Source organism: Babylonia areolata, chromosome 4, assembly GCF_041734735.1.
Source record: "Babylonia areolata isolate BAREFJ2019XMU chromosome 4, ASM4173473v1, whole genome shotgun sequence".
Classification (NCBI taxonomy): Eukaryota; Metazoa; Mollusca; class Gastropoda; order Neogastropoda; family Buccinidae; genus Babylonia; species Babylonia areolata.
In genome coordinates, this window is record NC_134879.1 from 46,526,158 (window position 1) to 46,548,768 (window position 22,611).

The 22,611-nt window shown below is 38.7% G+C and overlaps 2 protein-coding genes across 2 annotated transcripts in view; one reads left to right on the forward strand and one right to left on the reverse strand.

The window, feature by feature from the left end:
- LOC143281710 (calmodulin-lysine N-methyltransferase-like) overlaps positions 1–7,721 on the forward strand; it is an 11,483-nt gene extending 3,762 nt beyond the window's left edge. The window contains exons 6-11 of the mRNA XM_076586974.1: positions 240–303; positions 2,758–2,812; positions 3,663–3,737; positions 4,185–4,248; positions 4,534–4,668; positions 5,989–7,721. Coding sequence (XP_076443089.1) covers positions 240–303; positions 2,758–2,812; positions 3,663–3,737; positions 4,185–4,248; positions 4,534–4,668; positions 5,989–6,105 — 510 coding nt within the window. The 3' untranslated portion in view covers positions 6,106–7,721. The remainder of the gene's footprint in view (positions 1–239; positions 304–2,757; positions 2,813–3,662; positions 3,738–4,184; positions 4,249–4,533; positions 4,669–5,988) is intronic.
- Positions 7,722–7,934: 213 nt separating this feature from the next.
- Positions 7,935–16,487, reverse strand: LOC143281235 (transcription initiation factor TFIID subunit 8-like). The gene is made up of 6 exons (XM_076586331.1): positions 16,254–16,487; positions 15,488–15,586; positions 13,893–13,955; positions 11,035–11,159; positions 10,292–10,439; positions 7,935–9,122 (listed from the first exon to the last, which is right to left on the reverse strand). The coding sequence occupies exons 1-6, from the start codon at positions 16,390–16,392 to the stop codon at positions 8,815–8,817; spliced, it is 882 nt and encodes a 293-aa protein (XP_076442446.1). The 5' UTR covers positions 16,393–16,487; the 3' UTR covers positions 7,935–8,814.
- Between the last annotated feature and the right edge of the window lie 6,124 nt (positions 16,488–22,611).

Below are 22,611 nucleotides of genomic sequence, written 5' to 3' on the forward strand. Positions count from 1 at the left end.
TACAAATCTTCCACGTAATTATCTTTTTCTCTTTTTCTTTTTCCTTTTTTTCTTTGGGTTTTATCTAGATGTGAGTTTGCTATAAAAGTGACATTTTCTGCATAAAAGTATTTTTCACCTGTCCCTGGTACATCATAATAAAAGCTATGTTGTGTTAAACACACTTTTGCACAAAGATCCTGGAATTGTAATATTCATACTTAAATGTTAAACAGGATTTTGTTTCCTTTTGTCTGCAGCTGGCTGCTAGCGCTTGCGCCAAGCAAGTGGTGCTGACTGATGGAAATGAACAGTCTGTCAGCAGTAAGTATCTTTGAGGAGAGCATGCATTACATTGCCTGAAATTATAACATACATTCTCAGAATAAGAGTAGCATGTTGATATTTACCCAGTACGTCCCACTGACCAGTGTTAATCATTTGTTTGTCAGACCAGAGTACCAGTGTGGAAAAGGGCATGTTGGTATTGTTGAAAACTGTTTTGTCTAACAAGTTGATTTTTGTAAAGAAGAAAAAGTTGTCTTGTGTCTACCACCCAGATCATGTTGATTAACCTTTTCAGAGCCAGGTCTATTGTATGCTCAGCAACAACGATTTGCGAAGGAATGTTTTGAACATGGCGGTAATAGTTCAAAAATATAAATAAAATTCTAGCATGCCAACTATTGAAGGAAAGTATACATAGCCTATATTTTTCTGAAAGGAAAATTATCACACTTTTAGATTATCACTTTTTTTTCTTCTTTTTTTTTTTTTTTTTTGCACACCAGAAGGGGATGGAAATTATCCATTCTGGGGCTTCTTTTTTTTTTTTTTTTTTTTTTTTTTTGCACACCAGAAGGGGATGGAAATTATCCATTCTGGGGCTGCTTCTTTTTTTTTCTTTTTCTTTTTTTTCTTTTTTTTTTTCACCCCAGTAGGGGATGGAAAATTCTATTCTGGGGCATTTTTTGGCACACCAGAAAGGGATGGAAATTTATGTTCTGGGGCTCTTTTTTTCTTTCTTTCTCTCTCTCTTCCCCCCCCCCCCCCCCCCCACATGAAGGGGATAGAAAATTATGTTCTGGAGCTCCTTTTTTTTTTTTTTTTGCACACCAGAAGGGGTTGGAAGTTTATGTTATGGGGCTCTCTTCTCTTTTTTTGCACACCAGAAGGGGATGGAAATTTATGTTGTGGGGCTCTTCTTTTTTTTTCTTCTTTTTTTTCTTTTTTTTTTCACACCAGAAGGGGATTGGAATTTATGTTCTGGGGCTCTCTCTTTTTTTGCACACAAGAAGGGGATGGAAATTTATTATCTGGGTCTCTCTCTCTCTCTCTTTTTTGCACACCAGAAGGGGGTGGAAATTTATGAGCTGGGGCTCTCTTTTTTGGCACACCAGAAGGGGATGGAAATTTATGTTGGGGCTCCTTAGTTTTTTGCACACCAGAAGGGGATGGAAATTTATGTTCTGGTGCTCTCTTTTTTTGCACACCAGAAGCGGATTGAAAATTGTGTTCTGGGGCTCTTTTTCTGGCACACCAGAATGGGATGGAAATTTATTTTCTGAGGGTCTTTTTCTTTTTTTTTTTCTTTTTTTTTGCACACCAGAAGGGGATGGAAAATTCTGTTCTGGGGCTCTCTCTTTTTTTTTCTTTTTTTTTTTTTTTTTTTTTTTTTTTTTTTTTTGCACACCAGAAGGGATGGAAATTCTCCCCTTTTTTTTTCACACCAGAAGGGGATGGAAATTTATGTTCTGGGGCTCTTTTTGGGGGGGGGGGGGTGGCGGGGGGGCACAGCAGAAGGGAATGGAAATTTATGTTCTGGGGCTCTTTTTCTGGCACACCAGAAGGGGATGGACATTTATGTTCTGGGGCTCTTCTTTTTCTTTTTTCTTTTTTTTTGGCACACCAGAAGGGGATGGAAGTTTATGTTCTGGGGCTCCTTTTTTTTTTTTGCACACCAGAATGGGATGGAAATATCCGTTCTGGGGAACTGAAGGGGTTAACTAACATGAATATCTTTGAAAACTATGATTTTGTTAGCAGTAGAGATTAATACTTTGTAATGATAAATCAAAGAATCTTGCTGTCAGGTGATAAACTGCTTGCAAACCAAAAATGGTGTGTCTGGTCGTTGTTTATATATTAAGAAGAAAGAGAGTGCACTTCCTGTATATATGCATGTAGAAGATCAAATACACACATTAAAGATCCTGTAATTCATGCCAGCATTCAGTGGGTTATGGAAACAAGAACATACACAGCATGCACACCCCCAAATACAGAGTATTGCTACATACATGGTGAGGTAAATAAACATAACAGTCATACACTTAAAACTTTACATGTCTGGCTGAGAGAGTGTACGTGACTGAAACCTGATTGATTGATGCAGGAAATGAATGATGAGTGCCAAATGGCAGCTGTCAGTCAGCTCTACCCAGGTAGGCAGCCTATTGCGCAAGTGATACAGTGTTTGTAAAGCACTTAGAACTCTATCTCTGACCAAGGATAGCCGCTATATAATTATCCATATCATTATCAACCTCAGTTAATAGTTTTCTGGTTATTTAAAAGAGAACATAAAAACCTAAGGCAAAGAACATGATGATTGATAACAGCTTATTGTATATTATCTTTTTTCTTGTGAGCACATAGTGGAATTGTTTTTAAGCTTTTAATAAAGGAAAAAAATACAACCACAAGATAAAGAAATTAACTGTACATGTTGTTTTGGCCTGTTTATAACCTGCTTTGGTTATGTTCCCTTCAATTCAGATTTACACAACATCATTCAAGAAAACAACTTTGGAGAAACACATGTCAGCACAAGGTATGTGAGATTTCTGGTCCTCTTATTCTTCAGGCTTTTTTTTTTTTTTCCTTCTTAAAAATAACTGAAACAAACAAAAAAACACACACAAAAAAACAACACTTTACAGGAATCATGAAAATATTGGCATAGTTGTACCATTATTCAACCCTTTATCATATAACAGAGTTTCAGATGGAACTGATTCGTGATGGCCTATGAAAAGCTCAGATCACTTGACACGGCTACGTTTCTCACTGTCTCAGTGCACTTAGATATTTAACAGACTCAGAGATGAGCAAAAATTGTGCTGACAGCAATCAAATTGACACAGCATGTGTTTCAGTTACGCATATTCTGTTTCCTTATGATATTAATATTTGCATGTTTGGTCATAGTATTATATTTGTGAATTAATATTTGCATGTATTGTCTCAGTCTATTTATTTAGCTGATAATTAAGAATGTTTTCAGCTTTAACTAATAGAAGCAAGATAAAAATATGTTCACCAGGAATGTAATTTTTGTCATCTGTGTTCTTTCTTTTCTGTAGATGAATGATGCTGAGCAAAATCAAAGATGACTGATGCCAGACAGAATCAATCAGTCAATTCTTTGTAGCCCAGCTGTGTTAGGATCATCTCTTTAACTTGCAGAATGGTGTCAAGTACTTAACTCCATTTTCAGCACTTTTACTGCACTTCTTTCCAGAAACACAGCATACTTTAACAAGCATGTGTATTTTGTATTCTCACACTGTGCCCCATATTTCAATATTGTGCTTGTCTTAGAAAATAACTTTCCCTGTCGTTGGAGTGGTGTTGGGGTGTGAACCAGAGGCTCCATCTGAGTGAAGGTATCATTGTTGCAGACTGCTGCGTTGGGGTCCGGAACCATTGGGCACAGACTTGCAGGAAGCTTTTGACTGGGTGTTGTGTGCTGATTGGTTAGTTTCTGCTCAAAACCAGTTTGGCACAGGCTTGCAAGCTTCTTTTTTTTTTTTTTTTTTTTTAATCCATTGAAATGACTTTCTGTGTTTGAAATTGTCAATTGATGATCATGCTACTTGATATTGTTAGTTGAACTGATGCATTTATTGTTCAAGTGACAAAAAGATCTTTTTTTTAAATATACAAGATCATGTCTAAATGTTAGGAAGGGGGGGGGGGGGTGAAATGTAAAAAAAACAAAAACAAACACTTTCACTGCAGAGCTAAAAAAAAATTAGCATCTTTTTTGTTTTCTTTTTTTGGGGGGAGGGGGGGGGATAATATTCTTTTCCACTTGTTTAGATGTTGTTAATTTGGTGCAACCATAATTTTCAGTGTGTGTACATGTGTGTGTGTGTGTGTGTGTGTGCTTGTGTATGCATGTGTGTTTTCTCTGTGTCCAGTTTGTTTTTCGATGAGGGCAGAGAACACCTTGTGCAGACCATCTATTCTCTGCTGAAACCAGGGGTAAGTACTTTTTGAGTTCTTGGACAAACTGAAGTAACTGTTATGAAATGGACAGCAGATTTCACGTGTATAGAAACATGCACACACACAATCGCTCACCCACACATCTACATGCATTCACATTCTTGATATAACTAGCAAGTGTCTTTACAGCTGGCTAAGTTTTAATGATGAAAGTATGAATATGATAAAAATTAACAATTTTTTCTTCTTTATTTTTTGTGATTCTGTTTCTACATTGAAATGCATAGATTGACTCATTCACTGTTGTGTTTATTTTCACAGGGACAAGCTTTGGTGTTTGCTCCCGGTAGAAACGGCACATTTGAAGCGTTCTGTGATCTGGCTGAGAGACAGTTTGTCCATGTGGCCAGGAAGGGAGATCAGTATGATGACCATGTGCAGACCCTACATTCACAGGTGAGTACATTACTCAGAACATGATCAAAGTGTGGTTTGAATCATCAAAGTTGATGGGTGCAATAGCTGAGTAGTTAAAGAATTTGACTTTCAGTCTGAGGGTCCTGGGTTTGAATCTCGGTAACGACGCCTGATGGGTAAAGAGTGGAGATTTTTCTGATCTCCCAGGTCAACAAATGTGCAGACCTGTTTGTGCCTGAACCCCCTTCGTGTGTATACACAAGCAGAAGATCAGATACGCACGTTAAAGATCCTGTAATCCATGTCAGTGTTGGTGGGTTATGGAAGCAAGAACATACCCAGTATGCACACCCCCAAAAATAGAGCTTGGCTACCTACGGTACACGTAAAAGCCCACTCGTGTGCATACGAGTGAACATGGGAGTTGTAGCTCACAGACGAAGAAGAAGAAATCGTCAGAGATAAGACTGAGCATTTCTGGTTCAGTATGAATCACTACATTACCTCAATAATTACATGTGAAATTAATGATAAGTGTGCCACATTCCAAATCTTCACTGAGCCTGATTTCAGACTGTATACATATGAAATCTTCAGAAGAATCCTAGTTCATTTGCATGTAGTCATAGTAAGAGTGGTGTCTGTTTGGGAGTGTGCTATTTTCTCTTACGGATGAGTGAATTGCTCAAAGCTCACTTTGTACCATTGTAGTATCAACTTCTTCGTTCATGGACTGCAACTCCCACGTTCACTTCTAGGTACATGTCTGGGCTTTTACGTGTATGACCATTTTTACCCTGCCCTGTAGGCAGCCATACTCCATTTTCAGGGGTGTGCATGCTGGATATGTTCTTGTTTCCATAACCCACTGAATGCTGACATGAATAGAACATTCGTCTTTGATCTGCTTGCATAATACCATTGTAGTATAAATCACTTGCCTACAGTCTTCATGAGAGCAGTATGTGTATCACTGGTTTGTCTTTTCTCAAGTGAGCAGTTTGTTCAGTCACACCCTCTTAAATTGTCAGTAATACATTTGCACTCATAATCTTTAAAAATTTCCTATGTGTGTCTGTTTTGACAGTGGAAAAGTCTGTATTTTTATCATTTTATTTTATGCTCTTTTTTATTGACAGATCAGTAGAGTTTGTATATTTATAGATTTTTTTTTATCCTTTGGATTTTTTTCTCAGCCCATTGACATTTGGAAAATTGCCACAATGCAACCTGATACTGATTCATTTTATGACCATGGACTTTCTACTACAAGAAGTATTAACAATGTCAAATATCAGCAACTACAAAAAATCTTTTAAGAATATTTAAAAGTATAAAACTCCAATGGACTTGTTTCAGCTGAAAGCCTCATCTGACATCTATTCACAAGACCTGCACCTGCCACTTTTAGTTGAGCTGAGAAAGCGACGCGGCCAGACGGTGGATAGTCGAGACACAACACCCGAGTCTCGTTGAATCTCATCACTGTTGTCTTTCATGTCCATTCCTCATGATTATCATTATTCCCTCACAACCAGAGCATATTTATGTTATTTGTTAGACCTTTTCATTTTTTGAAGTTTGGGTGTGGTTTTTTTTTTTAATTCATGCTCATTTTAATTTTTTTTTAGGTATAGTGTCAGCATAATTATTGATGAACGATATACTGCACCTGAGCTCAAGGAATGTGATACACATTGCTGGAAGGTTTTCATGGTGTACATACAATTTGTCAGAATGTAAGGAATTGGTCTTGTGGACAAAAATGATCTCCATTCACCAGGAATCTCAGTTCCACAAAAATGGCAAGTGGTTCCAATCTAATTTTCTGTTCCTCGTTGTCATGATAGTGGTGATGGCCGTGTGGGTGTATGTTTTTGTGTCAAGACATGGAGAAATTTGCTGTAGATCATTGACAGTTTCCTGTGAAATAAATGAAAAAAATTGACAGTTCTGGTAAGTCAGTAACTAAGAGTTATATGACCAGACTGGATAACCAAGCCTGGCTTTTGAGTGGTTTGTTATTTTAACAGAGCTTTGGTTTCCAGTCTAGCAGAGCATTGATTGTAGTCTTGATTTTCCCTGTTACCCCCATTGCAGCAACCCATAGCTACATTCCTTGAGTAGAGCGTTCTAGGAGAGCATTGGTTTCCAGTCTCGCAGGGCAATGACAGCATGTCTTCATTTTTCCTCCCATTGCAGCAGCCCTTAGCAACATTCCTTGTTAGTTCCCTTCACCTTAAAAGGGGTTCTTTTTAGATCTCACATAACAAAATTGTTGACATTATTTCTGATATGAACTTATGTTGGATTTGCAATTGTCTTGCAAAGGCTTGGTAGGGTAATTGCTGGATTGTTGTATATATCATGATTTGAAGGTGAACCGAGATATCAGAATCCATTCATGTGGTCATTATTAGATTGCCTTTGCCTACCAGATCTTTATTTTAGGTCAGCCATTCCAGTGTGTATGTGTGAGCCATTTGTGACCCCTCTAGAGATATTCCAGCAGCTTTCCACCATTTCCATTTCAGTTTTTGACATTCCATCCACTGCACCCCAGCCTACAGTGTATGACCTTTAATTTAACTTGGGTGTATTTTTTGAGTTGCCATTTTCCAATGCTTGTGTCATAACATATTTCCTGTGATTTTTTTTTATTTTTGTTTTGTTACCCCATTCAGATTCCAGCTGTTGTGCATTTCATAACTGAATATGTTCCTCTTGATATGCCTGTTAAGGGGTGTGTGTGTGTGTGTGAGAGAGTGAGAGATGTGTTTTGAGAATGTAGGAAGGGAAAGGTATACAGATTGCCTACAGATCTGTATCATACTTCACCCAGTGAAGTGATCATGTTTGTTGACATCCCAGGACTTAGATTTTTATAAACTGCAGTCTCCTTTATTTCAATGTACTTTCTTAGGAAAGTTGAAGAATTGTGAGTAGAGAGGGTGATGTGGTGTGCAACTCGTTTTCCCTTTTTGATGAAGAAAAATATACATTTTTTCCCAGGTGAACAGAGATATCTATTTGCTATGCTGTGCTCAGATTGCAGATGTGTGATTACGTTTCTTAATGAAATTAAAATTTTGAAAGTATCACATGTTCTGTTTTAATGTTAGTGATGATTTCTAGTATATTACTTAAAGATCATAGATAATTTCGTTATCATATTTCTAAATAATAGCACTGTACACATCATGACATTCCAGAGATGCTTTACAAATGTGTACAGATTCAGCTCTATCAATGTCATCCTCTCAAGCACATTCAAAAATCTCTCATCACATAGTCACACACTGGAAAAAGTTATGTCATTCACTTTATGTACGCGTTCCACACTGTATGCATGCAGTGCATACACACACTCATGCACTCAACATCAAGTAACTTAACTGCAGAAATCAGACTTTGTATCCAGTCAGAGCACAGTAAATAAGTTGGGGAGAAATAATATAAAAGAGTTTGAGGAAAACTGTGGACAAGCAATTAAACTGAAGAGAAATTTAAAACAGACACATGTTAATCTATACAGGACAAAAACCATATGTCTGCACAAAATGTAAAGTATTCATGCATTAGTATACTTTAGACAGTGGAAATTTTCTTCCTAAAATTACGTTTAAATACCAGTGCAGACTCCATAAGGCAATCACATTTTGATACATACAGGATGAAAAACATATCTCTGCACAAGAGCGTTCACTCACAAATCCACAATAGACATTCACATTTTTACCTATACATGACACTAAACATATGTCTGCATGAACTGTGGTAAAGCATTTAGATATGAGAGCTGATAAAATAGGTGTATTCTAACACACATGACATAAACTCTACTTGTGAACACTATGTGGAAATAAATTGGGTTTTTTTTTGGCTTTTTTTTTCTTTTCTTTTTTGGATAACAGCTTTTGCTTTAAATATGTAAATTACAGTCATATCTCCTGAAGAAATACCAAAGATTATTCAAAAGTATTATTTCTGCTGTTCAGATCCAGACAACTGCCACCAGTGTGCCCAGAATAGTTTCTCCTCAAGACAACAAATGGTTTGCCTGTCCTTACACCAAACCTGAATTCAGTCTCAGAGCCCTCGTTCAAACTGTTCATAGCATTCATTATATCTGTAAATGATCCACCTTGAAACAAATCTTTTTGATTGCACAGACAACCACAAAATTCAGCTAACTCTCTTTCTTCTGGGCAAGCGAACACCTCTGAGGTAGGGGTTGTCGATAGTTTCTGATTCGTTTGAGTCCTGAGACTGCAGAAACTGCGAAGCATCTTCCATGGTGGCCCCGCCCATCTGACTGTCGCCGTTGTCCTCCAGCCCTGGGGCTGAGCTGCTGCTCTCCATGGCTGAGGGGGGCAGGGCGGTGCTTGTCGACGATTTGGTGGGATGCACCTCCTGCTCTTGGGAATCCAGGTCCTGGTCTTTGGGCAAGAGGGCATCCATCAGAGGAAGAGCATTGTCCTTGACGGCGATCACTGAAACACATTGTGGGGGTCCAAGTGATCAGAGCAAGAGTGCTTTAGCTGAATGTTATTGTACTGAACCACACACTCTACAATATTACTTAAATGAACATTTCACTCACCTGAGAAAAAGATTTTTCTTGAAAGGTATAAGCATTTTATATCAAAGCCAGTCACTTAAATTTCAACACACTTCATGAAGACATCCAAAACTGCTGACCACATTCTATTGAAATTTCAGTTTCCCTTATCTATCTTATCATTATGTATCTATCCAAATCAACAGCTGTCCACCTTAAGCCCAGATGTGAAAGAAAGAAAGTTGGTCACATGGAGCCGGCTAAACTATGATCTTTTTTGGAACATTATTTTGGTTTCTCTTTCATGAGTCTTTGGCTGGTTTTCACTAACTGATGGGTCATCAGCTGTAAAATAGCCACTCTACAGTCAGCTGGGCTATAAGCAATGATCTGATTTGATCCGTGCAATAAAAACCAGATGCAAAAATCAATTACAGCTCAAGTTATCTCATTCATAGAAAGAGATAAGATCATGAGTCTCCTTCACAAGTTAGATACCAGAAGGATGGAGTACAGCAGGGGGAAAAACACACAGAATACAAACACCCAGAGAGTCCTTTACAGGACTGTTATACCAAGTTTCTGTGGAGTTTCTTCGATCTGACTCATGAATATTGATCTTTCTAAACTGTTCTAGTATACAGGCACACAAAAATTATTTCAAAACAGAAGATCTTAACACATGACTGAATGTCTTTTCAGACAACCCCACTAACAGAGACATCTCCAAACTCCTTTAGATATTTTCTTCTTTGTTTCTCTGCTGCTCTTGTGTGTACTTTATTTGTACGAAATATATTACTGAAAATGCAACTGAAATGAGGCAAAAGCAGTATATGAAAACCAGTGTTTCAATACAGATATATAAGACCAACAGATTTTCTTAAGGCAAGCACAGGGTAATATCATTCAGAGGTATGATTTCGTTATTAATTTTGTTTTATGCCCATCATATCTAGAGATCTATGACAAATCCTCCTATACACACACAACACACACACATGTACACACACACACACACAAAGTACACATGAACTATTTGTTTTCATTAAAATGATTGCAGAACATCAACACATCCAGTACAGTGCGCTGTCAGCTTACAGGGATAAGCAGAGAAGTCATCTTTGAACAGACTCTGTGTTTCCCCTGTCCTGGCAATGAGTCGAGTTAAGGCTCGTTCAACATCCCTCTTCTGTGTGGCTGCTCTCTCTCGGATCAGCTGATATTCATTGAAGGGTTGCCGGACTGCCTTGAAAACACAAAACAGAACATTCACTGGAGATTCATTAATAAACTGAGCAGATCAAAATCATTGTTAAGTTGTAAGGCTTGTTTTATTGCATTTTGTTTTCAATGAACAGTAAGCCACTCATGTGCGCTAGTTATACCACTTTGAAATGTGATCTTGCCAAGCATTACTAGAATTTTTCTCTTTTAAATGTACACACAACCACTGGTCCAGTAGGAAATAACTTTAAAATCCTAAAAGAAATCATCTGCTCAGCAGTGCTTACAATGAATTCTCATTGTCCAAGCTTGTCAATGTATGATGTTCAAAATTTCAAAGGCAAGCTGTTACCTGTGATGATGAAACACGCATGTCAGCTTGACAGGGAGCATTCCTCTATTCAGGTATTCAAATGGCACAGCGCAGCTAAGTTCAGATTAATGAATACAATTCCAGAAATAAAGCTCCAAACATATGTTTACAATCGCAGAATTTCTCTGACTACAATCTGGCATAGCGGTCAGTTAAGCAATGAGAGCACACTAAGTCCCTTCACATTTTTTGACAACAAAAGATAGCAGCAAGAGAACTAAGAACCAGTGAAAAGTCTGCTCACATCAGTCTTGATGTAGGTGTGTGGATCGGGAAAAGATGGCAGGTGGTCTGGTATGTGTGTCGGATGAGGTCGTCTTTCTCCCACCTGCAGTGTCTTTGGTGTTGGGTTGTGACTGCTAACAGCAGCTAAAACAATGATACACACAATCATTTATCAATTCTCATTTCCCACAATTTTCAAGATCAAATTTTGTAACAAGAAAACACACACACAAAAAAAAAACCTACTAAGATTGTTTTCTTCCAAATTTTCTTCCTCAACTTCCAAATGTTTGATACAAGTAGAAGTAAGGCAGAGCTGAACTACAAAATGTTAAAAAATATATACATATTACATGTATATATCTTTCACAAAGAATATGTCAATATTATTGTACTGATCCTTCTTTGTGGAGTCCATCAAGACACAGAGCATGCTTTGATGGTTTTACCTTTTGTGTAAGGAATGTGGTTTTTTTATCTGTGCTTTCCCCTAGGAAACAAAGATTATAATGCAAACATTCTCACACATACAGTTTCAGTTTCAGTTTCAGTAGCTCAAGGAGGCGTCACTGCGTTCGGACAAATCCATATACGCTACACCACATCTGCCAAGCAGATGCCTGACCAGCAGCGTAACCCAACGCGCTTAGTCAGGCCTTGAGGAAAAAAAAAAAAAAGGTGAATAAATAATAGATAAGCTTACACAAATAAATAAATAAATAATAACTATAATGTTAAAAAAATAATAATAATAATAAAAATAATACAAATTAAAAAAAATAATAATAATAATAAAAATTAATAACAATAATAAATAAATAAATAAGATAACAATGATGATAAATAAGCAAATAGATGTTCACACATACAAATGTCTTTCATTCCTTGCTTGAAAGGGAAATGTATATTTTACAATGCCTGTTCATATCTTAAGTCATTTTCATTCAACCACATTTTCATGAGATTAAATCCATTATTTATCGATATCATCAACATTTTTACAAGCTTTAGAAATGGTATGCTGCTGGTATGCTCCCTCTTTTTCCAACTTATCCTCTGTACAATTTATACTCTCAATACATCCAGAACTACACTTTTTCCTTCTTGTTTTGTTGTTGTTGTTTTTAAGCATGAAAAGTATTTCCAATTAAAAAAGCATATCACAAAATAAAACATACTACATAAACTTCCCTTAAAAAAAAAAAAAATCCATTCCACGCTTATCAGACATCCTACACTGATTTCTTCCCCAGTGCCTATAATACATCCTGCATCTTATCCGATTTTTCCTTCATGGGAATTTTGTTCAATTAACATATGCATACTGTAAACAGTTAGTTTGATGTGTCTGGAATATAAAAATACTGTCTAAATCAGCATATATCAGACGGAAGACGCCTTTCTTCTGGATAAAGATTTGCTAACTGAACCATGTGGAGTGAACGTGGAAAGGGGGTTTGGTGTCAGAGCTTTGTCCAGCAAAGACAGTAGTCCCATTAAGCGGATTTTACACAACTTTGCAGGCTCTGCAAATGATTATGGATGTGTATAACAATGGAGACAGATCTCTCTTAGTCTTACGATTCACTTGAACATGAAGGTGATGACAAAAGCAGTGATGAAACTGACACTAACACTGAACAAAAGTTCAGTCCATCTATTCTATCATGGGAGATATCACTTCTGAGCTGGTGAAAGTGACAGACAGAGACTCGTGAGAGAGAGAGGCGAGTATCTGTGTGTAGTGTGGAAAGTGAGGGAGGAGAGGGAGAGGAGTGGTGTAAACCGACAGGTCACTGGTTGGTCAGATGGAGTGGAAGGGGGAGTGGTTGTGGACATCACATGAATGTTGCTGTGGTTTGGACAACAGCCAATAATCCATGATTTTCTTGAAACCCAGGGCTGAAAGTGCAAATGACAGGAAACACTTTTTTTTTGGGGGGGGGGTTCACACTTTTTGTCACTGATCAGATGACTGCCTTGTTTGCAGAGGTAGCAAATCGGAACGCAGAACAAACAATTTTGTATGGCTCAGTTGCAGCAGGAATAGCAGGAATGTTTTGAAAGAGCTTCTCCTTCTGTAGGGAAGGAAAGCTCTTTTGTGTCAGAAAGCTTGACTGCAAAGTTTATGACTGACCATTTATGTTGACTGGACCTACCTTTGTTAGTATATTACTGTCCAGACAGTTATTCATCTGCGGGTATAAACTGACAAGAAACAAGTTATTTCCAGCTGGCTCTTTTTCGTTGTTATTGTTTTTGTTTGGGTTTTTTTCCTCTTGGATGTTTTTCAGTGGCAAAGGAAAAAGACATTTTTGTGCACAAAAATTATCATCCTCACTTTGAAATGCCTGAATACTTATTTGCAATCAAAATAACTGAGGGGAAAAGCCCATATTCAGAATCCTCATTCATTTTCTTTCAATAGTTTCATAAAAACATGGACTTTTTTTTTGTATCTCTCGTAGATTTTGTACTCTTTTTTTTTCTTTCTTTTTTTCTTTTTAGTTTTTTTTTTTCTAATTCATTAACCCTGTATCCTCAAAAATCCCTGACAAGGGGAGACCTGTTTTTTGTTGTTGTTTTTTTTTGTTTTGTTTTGTTTTTTTCTTTGACAGTGACACCAAAAAGGTTATGTTTCAACAACAAAATTCAAACTTGCTGATAATCCTTATGATGTTATTTACTTCTTATTTCAAAACAAAAATAAAAATAAAACCAACTAAAAAGTATAAACTGAACCTTAACAAAACACAAAAACAGAGCAAAACATGTATGCTGGTCATAAAATTGTATAATGGCTAAACATAATAAAATGATTCATAAAATAAAACAAAACATTTTAAAATTCATTTGAGGGCTGAAAATCATACATACGAGGAATGAAGACAGATTTATTAGCTCTCTTGGCATGTGTAGGAATTCCTCTGATATCAAGACCTGCAATAAATGAATCACAATATACAGATAAATCACATTCTAAACACACACACACACACACACACACACACACACACACACACAATTTCTTCCTCACAATGAAACATCATAATAAAATATTTGTTAATTTATTCATCTATAAATGGATACTAGAAGTAGAAAGGAAATTTTCTATCTAAAATTACGTTTAAAAAACATACTTACCGTGACCCAACTAGTGCAGACTCCGGCAGGGGTCTGACATTCCTGTCCTGTGCAAACTACTATCCGCCTATGCGGAGCAGACGAAACTACGGCCGATAACCTCCCGGAAGTAGGTAACCTCCCCTTACTTAAAAAAGCCTCTTCAACAAATACAGTCATTGCTATCGCCATACTTGACAACTTTACACTTTACCTATGCATTGACAGGAACCCTTGCAGTACACACTTTAGCCTTGACTAGGCCTTGGGCAATAACAATTCCCCAAAGACTGTATATGTTCAAATAAAACCTAGTTATTGACACAACAAGCTGCAGTAGTGCAGGTGAGAATTTAGTTTCATAAATAACTTTGACTGACAAACTTTGACTGATGAAAATCTGCACTTTTACTAACATATTACTTTTAGTTAATAACTTAAATATAAAGTTTTAGATTGTATAACATTATAAGTAATGTCATTGTACTCCTTAAACAAATTTTGTTGGTGAAAGTTCATATATATGGCTGGAATTCATATACATCTTATCAGCTTTTGGCATGCAAGATTCTTCTTTAAAAAGCAAGAGTTAAGTTTTGCTCAGAATTCATGAACAGGTTCAGTGTCACATATTAATGATTGCCAATTCACAGTTTTCAGTTGTTAGGGTTGCTTGTTTTTTTGTTTTTTGTTTTTTTTCCTTTCTCAGTTTGTCTTTCTTTCTTTCGTTTCTTTCTTTAAGTTCTACGTTTTTTTCAGATTACGGAATTCACATAGTTACTGTGTAACACATTTTCTGAGTAAATTTCACATGTGTGCGCAAAAACAATCATGCAAACTGAACTTAATAGCTAACACTTTCTTGAGTTTCTTCTCTCTCTCTCTCTCTCTCTCTCTCTCTCTTTAAATTACATAACCTAAAATTTAAAACAAATCAAGTTTGAATTTGCTTCACACATACACACACACACACACACACACACACACACACAAAATAATTTAAATGGCTCATGACATAACACTTTAACAGTACCATTATGACAAGCAGAAATTTTGCATCATTTGTCCAGTTTCATAACCATACAGTAACTGAGTAAGTACATCTTTCATTTCTATCGAACATAATAAATTACAAAACTGAAACAATAAGACTAAATGCAACACAAAATCAATGAAAATGTGTCACAAAAAATGAAGTTTTAAAGACAAAAAATGTAAACATAGCAATCCACACAAATATATATTCTTCACTGGTGCTAAAAATATTTTTTAATACCTAAAACAAACTCAAACTGTTAATTATATCAAATGAAAAAACCAAAAATGATCATGTGTAATAGTGTACTCACCCATATCAACCAGTGTAATAACAACATCACTGACCATGGGTTCTGTGCGGCCACCAAGCTCTGCATAAGCCCTTGTAGAATGACCAATTTCTGCAATATCTGGAAAAACAAATGATCTTTTGTCAAAAAAATTAAATCTACTACAAGATTTCTTACTGTTTCACTAATAAAGTGGTGATCAACCACTCAACCAGCCAGAATCTAGTATAACACACTATCAAAAATCATAAACTATTAATATCAATTGTTATGCTTGCCATGAAACATATATCAGTTTATAATAAGAAACAACCTTCTTTTTATCTACATGGGTGCCAGGTTAACGTCAGTTATCAGAGCCCCAAACTCACATTTAATATATATGTTTGCTTGATTCACAGACATCTAGATCTTGTCAACACAAAAATTGCCCTTTTCAGTGCCCCTGTTAATGTGATATTGTTCTACTTCTAGTGATGACAGTGTTGTATAGATATGGTAACATAAAAGTGTAAGCAAGCCAGATCCAGACCCAAACTTTCCTGGGATGGTTATCTATGTCAAAACCACAGAAATGTGTCACAACATCTTTGTACAAATGGCACCGATTCAACTATCTTACCATGCACGATAATAGCCGTAAGTATAGACACCTGAATTTAGGATACTACAGCAGGAAATTATCCCCATCCCCCTTTTCTTTCTTTATATTAAAAAATCAAACAATGGCTGATCCATGCAGGCATGGCTAGTTGAGGCTTTGTGGAGAGTCGGCCATGCTACTTACATGCTTGCAGAGCCTCAACTAATGTTTCAAGTGCTGATTCCTCTGCCATTCCAAAACCGACTTCAGAAGTCAATGCCGCAACGGCAACTTTAAGCGCCTTCCGTCGAGAAGTTGCATGTCCATCGACGTCAAGGGACATTGTGCTTTATCCAGATAATAATGTTTAATGTTCTTGGAAAACACTTTCACTGACTAAACCTATGTGCACGTCGCCGGAAGTTTTCGATTCAGCTTGCGAGGGGAGACAAGTTGAAAGTAAACAGAGTTAACCCCACTTCACACTCGCCTTCAATTTTCTTGTAAGAAGAAGAAGAAATAAGATAAAATAAAAAGACAACAATGATGATAAATAAACAAATAAGCAAATTATATTAGCAAATAATATAAGCAAATATTATTATCTTTTTCTTGTTTTCCCTTTTTTTCTTTTTTTAAAATTTTTTTAGATATTCATTTACCTCTTCTTTTTCGTCTTTTTCTCTTAGTTTTTTCTTCTTGTTTTATTATTTTCTCAAGGCCTGACCAAGCGCGTTGGGTAACGCTGCTGGTAAGGCATCTGTTTGGCAGATGTGGTGTAATGTATATGGATTTGTCCGAACGCAGTGACGCCTCTTTGAATTACTGATACTTCTTGTTTTTCTTTGTCTTCCATTTGATGCCTAGGGTAAAAACGTTGACAAGACAAGATTCATTCCGTGGGGGGAAAAAAAAAAGGCAAAAGGCAAACAATACATGGCGACAATGTACGTGGCAAGGTTACACAGAACATAACGGACTTATAATTAGGTAAGTGAGATAATGCTGCGTTTAGAGTATTATCTGAACACAAAAGCATACAATTTCCTAATAACACAAATTGCACAAACAATAACTAACCTCAAGTGTACAGAAATCTAGCCGAGCAGAATAGTAATGTCATTCAAAAATGTTAAGTAATAATTTGTATAAAATTAGTCAGTTTCCACAAAGATGACTCAAGTTATTCTTTGTCATAAACAATTGCGAGAACTAGTTCAAAGCGTTCGAGTTTCTGTTGTAATATGACTTTAATAATAATGCTTTTGTAATGTCTAAAAAAAAAAAAAAAACTAAAAAAAAACCCATCGAAATATATAATGGAACTCATCATCAAGATCATTTGGATAACACTTAGTGCACAATCTTTTATTTCTTTCGATTCCATGAATTCGTCCTGTCTTTATAGGCAGTCGATGGTTCCGTGTTCTATATGTTGATGTTATACTTATATCAATGTTCCGGGAGGATTGTTAAGTCAGTATTTTTAAAATTCAAACCTTATCGACATTTTGGTGTTGGGTGCTGGTTTCAGAGAAGGGAAAAAAATAGAGAGAGAGGGAGATCGAGAGGGGTGGGAGTAGTGGGGTTGGTGAGTTTGTCAGGAGGCAGTGGGTCAGCAGAATGACACTTTCTGAACGAATGCCAAGGGATGGGGCATAGACAGTCCCTGGGGTGGGATGTTCCAGTCACGAACTGTCTGTGGGAAGAAGGCGTTCGTCTGATGTCCACTCTACACTGAGGAGATCCTGTCATAGGTTTGCGTGTGCACGGGCACTTCTGTGTCGTCACAGTTGCTGCTGTTGGTGGAGGTGTGAGCACCTTTTACTTTGCAAGGCCCTTCCTGATCTTGAATAGCATGGACAATCTAGCCCTCAACCTACGGCGTTCCAGTGTTTCCCACTGCAGTGATTGCAGTACTTCGGTCAGTCACGGTGGCGCTGGTTGTCTTCTAATATTTAATGAGTACAAGCCGTGCTGCTTCGCGTTGGACTGCTTCTATCTTTTCCACTTCTTTCTTTACAGTGGGGTCCCATGCAGCGCTCTCGTGTTCGAGGAATGGGCGTATTAGGAGCTTGTAGGCGAATGTCTTGATTTTACTTCAGTGTCTTCCTCAGGCTTCTTCGCAGGAAGCCGAATATATCCTGTTTGCCTTTATTACCTTATTGTCAATATGTTTGGTGGGGGAAAATGTTTGGTGAAGTGAAGACTTGAATGAAGTATGACGCTTATATATTTGGTTGACGTCAAAGGTTCCAGTAGGTGACCGTGCAGGTCGTACTGACGAGGGTTGCTGTTTTTCCTCGTGGTGCACGTCAGGACACTGACACTGTACTTTCCAGGATGGAACTGCATCTCCAATTCTTCCTCCCATTCCACAAGTCTTTTGAGGTCAGTTTGCAGGGTGTCGTACTGGTCGCTGATGGCAGTGGTGTGTCTGTAGCCGGAGAACCATGTCATCTGCGAACTGAAGGGCAGGAGATGTCACTTGGGATGCTAGATCACAGTTGTAGACCAGGAATAGGCACGGACCCAATCGTGAACCTTGTGGTACCCCTGATCTGACAGATGTTCTCTCAGGCCTCTTTCTGTCCATGACCACAGACTGCCTTCTGCCGTTGAGGAAGCTCTTAGTCCATAAGTTGGTGGCATTTCTGGTGCCATAGTGATCAAGCTTGTGCGTTAAGAGGAAGTGCCGGGTTCCTCTTGTCAAATGCTTAGGCGAAGTCCATCACCACTACGTCAGTTTGGCCCCTCCCCTCATTGTTGGAGGTCAGCTCATCCAGGAACTCAAGTAGCTGTGTCTGGCAGGAGTGGTGTCGGCGAAACCTATGTTGTTCCTCGCCCAGAATGTATATAGTCCTCTTCCAGGTGGGTCATGAGCTGGCTCACTATGATGTTTTCCAGTACCTTGCAGGGCACACTGAGCGATACTGAGCGATAGCTAGCTGGGTTGTAGTGTTTGCCTTTCTTGTAGATAGGCCTGACGGTCGCCACTCTCCAGCCGAGTCATCTTGGATCTGGCCTGATTCAGTTGCCTAGCGAAGTTCACTATGTAATTCTGGCGTGCAGTGGCTGTCGGTTTCTGACATCCTGGGTTCTACTGTCCATTGCTTCTTCGTTTGTCTGTACTTGCAGTCTCTTTTTCTACAGAGACGCCACAGTTCAGGGGTAAACCAGGGGCAGGAAGCCTCTGGGGTGGGGGGTGTCCTTTTCTATACCTGCGTGCAGTTAGGTCTTGAAAAGCTGTCACATCTCCTCCATTATATTAAATCCCCCCCCCCTTTCCTGATGATTATCTCAAGGGCTATAACAGCCTTTCACATGACTGTACTCTTCAATCTGCTTTAGGCTATCTGGGAAGGTCCAGAAAGACTCTGCTCCCTTTTGAAGAAATCTGCTTATTGTTTCGGAGATCTTAACTTGTGCCAAAATTCGTTTCAGTGATTGGCAATGACTCTTGCTCTTCCTTTCAGGTTAGATTTTCAGCTGCTCCGGCTCTCTCTGTCATTTTTTTATGAGGCTATAGATGGTGACATTGATAGGCCTACATAGAGAGCGCATGTCCTCGGACAGAAACCATGAAAGTCCCAAGCACTTTACAAACACGGAGTCATTTGCACAGTAGGCTGTCTGCAGTACCTATTGGTAGACTGAGCCGACCGAAGGCTGCCTTAGGCGCTCATTATTTGTTTTTTGTGTCATTCAGGCTTCTCTCTCTCTCTCTCTCTCTCTCTCTCTCTCTCTCTCACACACACACACACACACACACACACACGGTGAGGCGCTGGCCAAGTGCGGATAATAATAATAATGATAATGGTATTTACTTATAGCGCTGAATCTTGTGCACAGACAAATCAAAGCGGATAACGTTAATGCGTCCACTTAGGGCGGAAGCGAAAGAATCAGAATGCACGGGATCGAATACCACACTCGGCAGTATTTTCTGCCCCTCCACTATAGTTGGAGTGGTCTCAGTCCACTATATATAGTCATTCGGATGAGACGATAAACCCTGGCAAAAGAATCCTGTACAAAATTCCACTTTGATGTGATGAAAACAAACACTCTTGTAGGCAACACACACACACACACACACACACACACGGGTGGCGCTGGACTGTGGCGAAGCGTTCTCACTCGGGAGCGGCAGCTATAAGAACAATACAACACACACACACACACACACACACACCGTCTAAAAACACTAAAAGTGAATAGACGTTAAACTGAAGAAGAACACACACACACACACACACGTGTACATTAAGTGGATTTTTTCTACAGAATTTTGCCAGGGTCAATTTTAATTCTCAAGTTGCCGAAGTTTTTTGTTTTTGTTGTTGTTTTTGGTGTGTGTGTGTGTGTGTGTGTGTGTGTGTGTGTGTGTTTATTTTATTTTATTTCATTTTACGTGAATTAAGTGCAAGATACACTCAGTGTTTTTGTGTTTTTGTTTTGTTTGTTTTTTGGGGGTTGGGGGTGGGGGGAGGTATCTTCTCATTCTTCTATTTCTTTCAGATCTCGTAGCTGGCATATACAATCTGTATTGTCTTCTGCTTGTCCAATACGTGATTTTCCACGTCTAAAGATGTCTGTATGCCTCGAAGTTTTGGTTAACTCACCGCACAATGCAGTGGGTTCTGAAGGTTTTCTAATGCTCTGAAATAAGCCTTTTTATGACAAGCCTGTATTGAAGGAAGGTGAAGCAGGTATTGCACGGTCTAAGTTGGTATGTCTTTCAGTTCTTTATCCCAGGATAAGACTTATCGCTTGGTCGTGCTGCTTGTGAATCTTTGCGATACCCGAACACATTGAAAACAGTTGACCAGTTGTTTTAACTATTGCTATAAAGTGAGACTTCAAGCACTGATGCAGAATTGTAGCAGGAAATAATGAGTTCATCAGACGAACAAAATAATTCACACATTTTCTGACAGTGTATGTGCGTGTATGTTATACACGAGTTTGTGTTTCATTTGTAGTTTTAGTTGTATCTTTTGGCGACATAACAAAATACGTCAACACTGACTGATGAGAACCACACGTATCTGTGACGTAAAATTTGTGTCTGATTCGTCACCCAAAGTTCGTGTGGTTTGTTTCATGTGACGTATTTCTGTAAATGTGACGTGACGTTTGCAACCCGATTATAACTCTCAAGGCTTCGGCACGAATCAGGAATTAAAAACAACCAGCCTAGGCTTATCAGGCATCGCTATAGTTATGGGAAGCTTCATATCTCGTCGTAAAAGAACTGTTAAAGTGAAAGCCAGGAACATTTCTGTTCAAGCGACAGAATGTGGTATCCGAGAATCATCAGTGACAAGTAAACAGTCTACTGAAGTGAAAGCATCTCCGCAAATACAAAAGACAACAAACATGGATCTCAGCATTGGCGATGGTCACACTGCACACAGCCCGGAAAACATTCGTCGGCAGACCACAGCAGAAGAAGAATACACCTCCAGCGAAAACCGGAAAAGAAAATTCGGGTTGCCTAAAACGAAGATCAGACCGCGATCAGGCAAAAGCCCTGGCTCAAGAGACTTTTCCACGCAGTACGACTTCACACCATATCAAGTTCAACAGCAAACCGCAGAAAACACGAATGCGGAAAGGAAAAGCCAGCCATTCCAGACGGATATTGTGAAATTTGAAGAAGTTGCAGAATCGCATGATAACTCACGTCAAGAAAATGAGAAAACTTTAGATGGCATCACAGACGGGGCTGCACAACCGTGCGGTAAAACATCAGTCGCAGAAAATGCAGTTGCTCCAAGGCATAATGAAGGAGATAATGTGAAATCCACAACACTCGGGGTACCTACGAGCCCACAAATAAAGCGAGCACCTGGCTTTGTCAGGAGATCAAGAGCTGAACAAGCGGGCAGAGAAGGCGAATCAGACTCGGGATCAAAGCCAATCAGCCCACTCCAAACCGAAAATGCGGAATTCATCGGCGACACTAAACTCACCTCAAACTCATCACGGCCCAAATCTGTCAGTCCTCATTCTGAACTGAAACTTAAGCTCGAGTCATTGGAAGACGTCTCCCAGGAAAATGTACCCGGTCAAGTTGAGGTGACTGCCGTGACGGGAGTTGTTGTTTCCTATCAAGCAGCATCGCCACCAGCTGGATACCAAGGTGACCAGAATCAAGAAGCAAAAACATGGATAGATAAGCCAGACTTGAGTCGTGAAACAGAAGGAAAGGCAACTGGAAAACCTGATAGTGCTCCAGTGGTGTCATCTGAACTTATAGGTCAGGATTCGTTACATGAATCCGAAATTCAAAAGGTCAGTAAAGGGAACAACACAGAAAGCATCCCACGCCATAAAGACGTCTACGATGATGGCAAAGCCGCTGATGTTGACGGTAGCCAGGATGAAGGCATCAATGAAGACACCCTGGACTGGAACGTGGACGATCGGGTTCGTTCTCCATCAGACCCAGAGAAAGAGGAAGACACGGACAGCTGCAGCACCCAGGAGGTGATTCCAGAAAGCTCCGACGTGGACAACAATGAGAGCCAAGAAGACGTGATGGTCCAAGCAT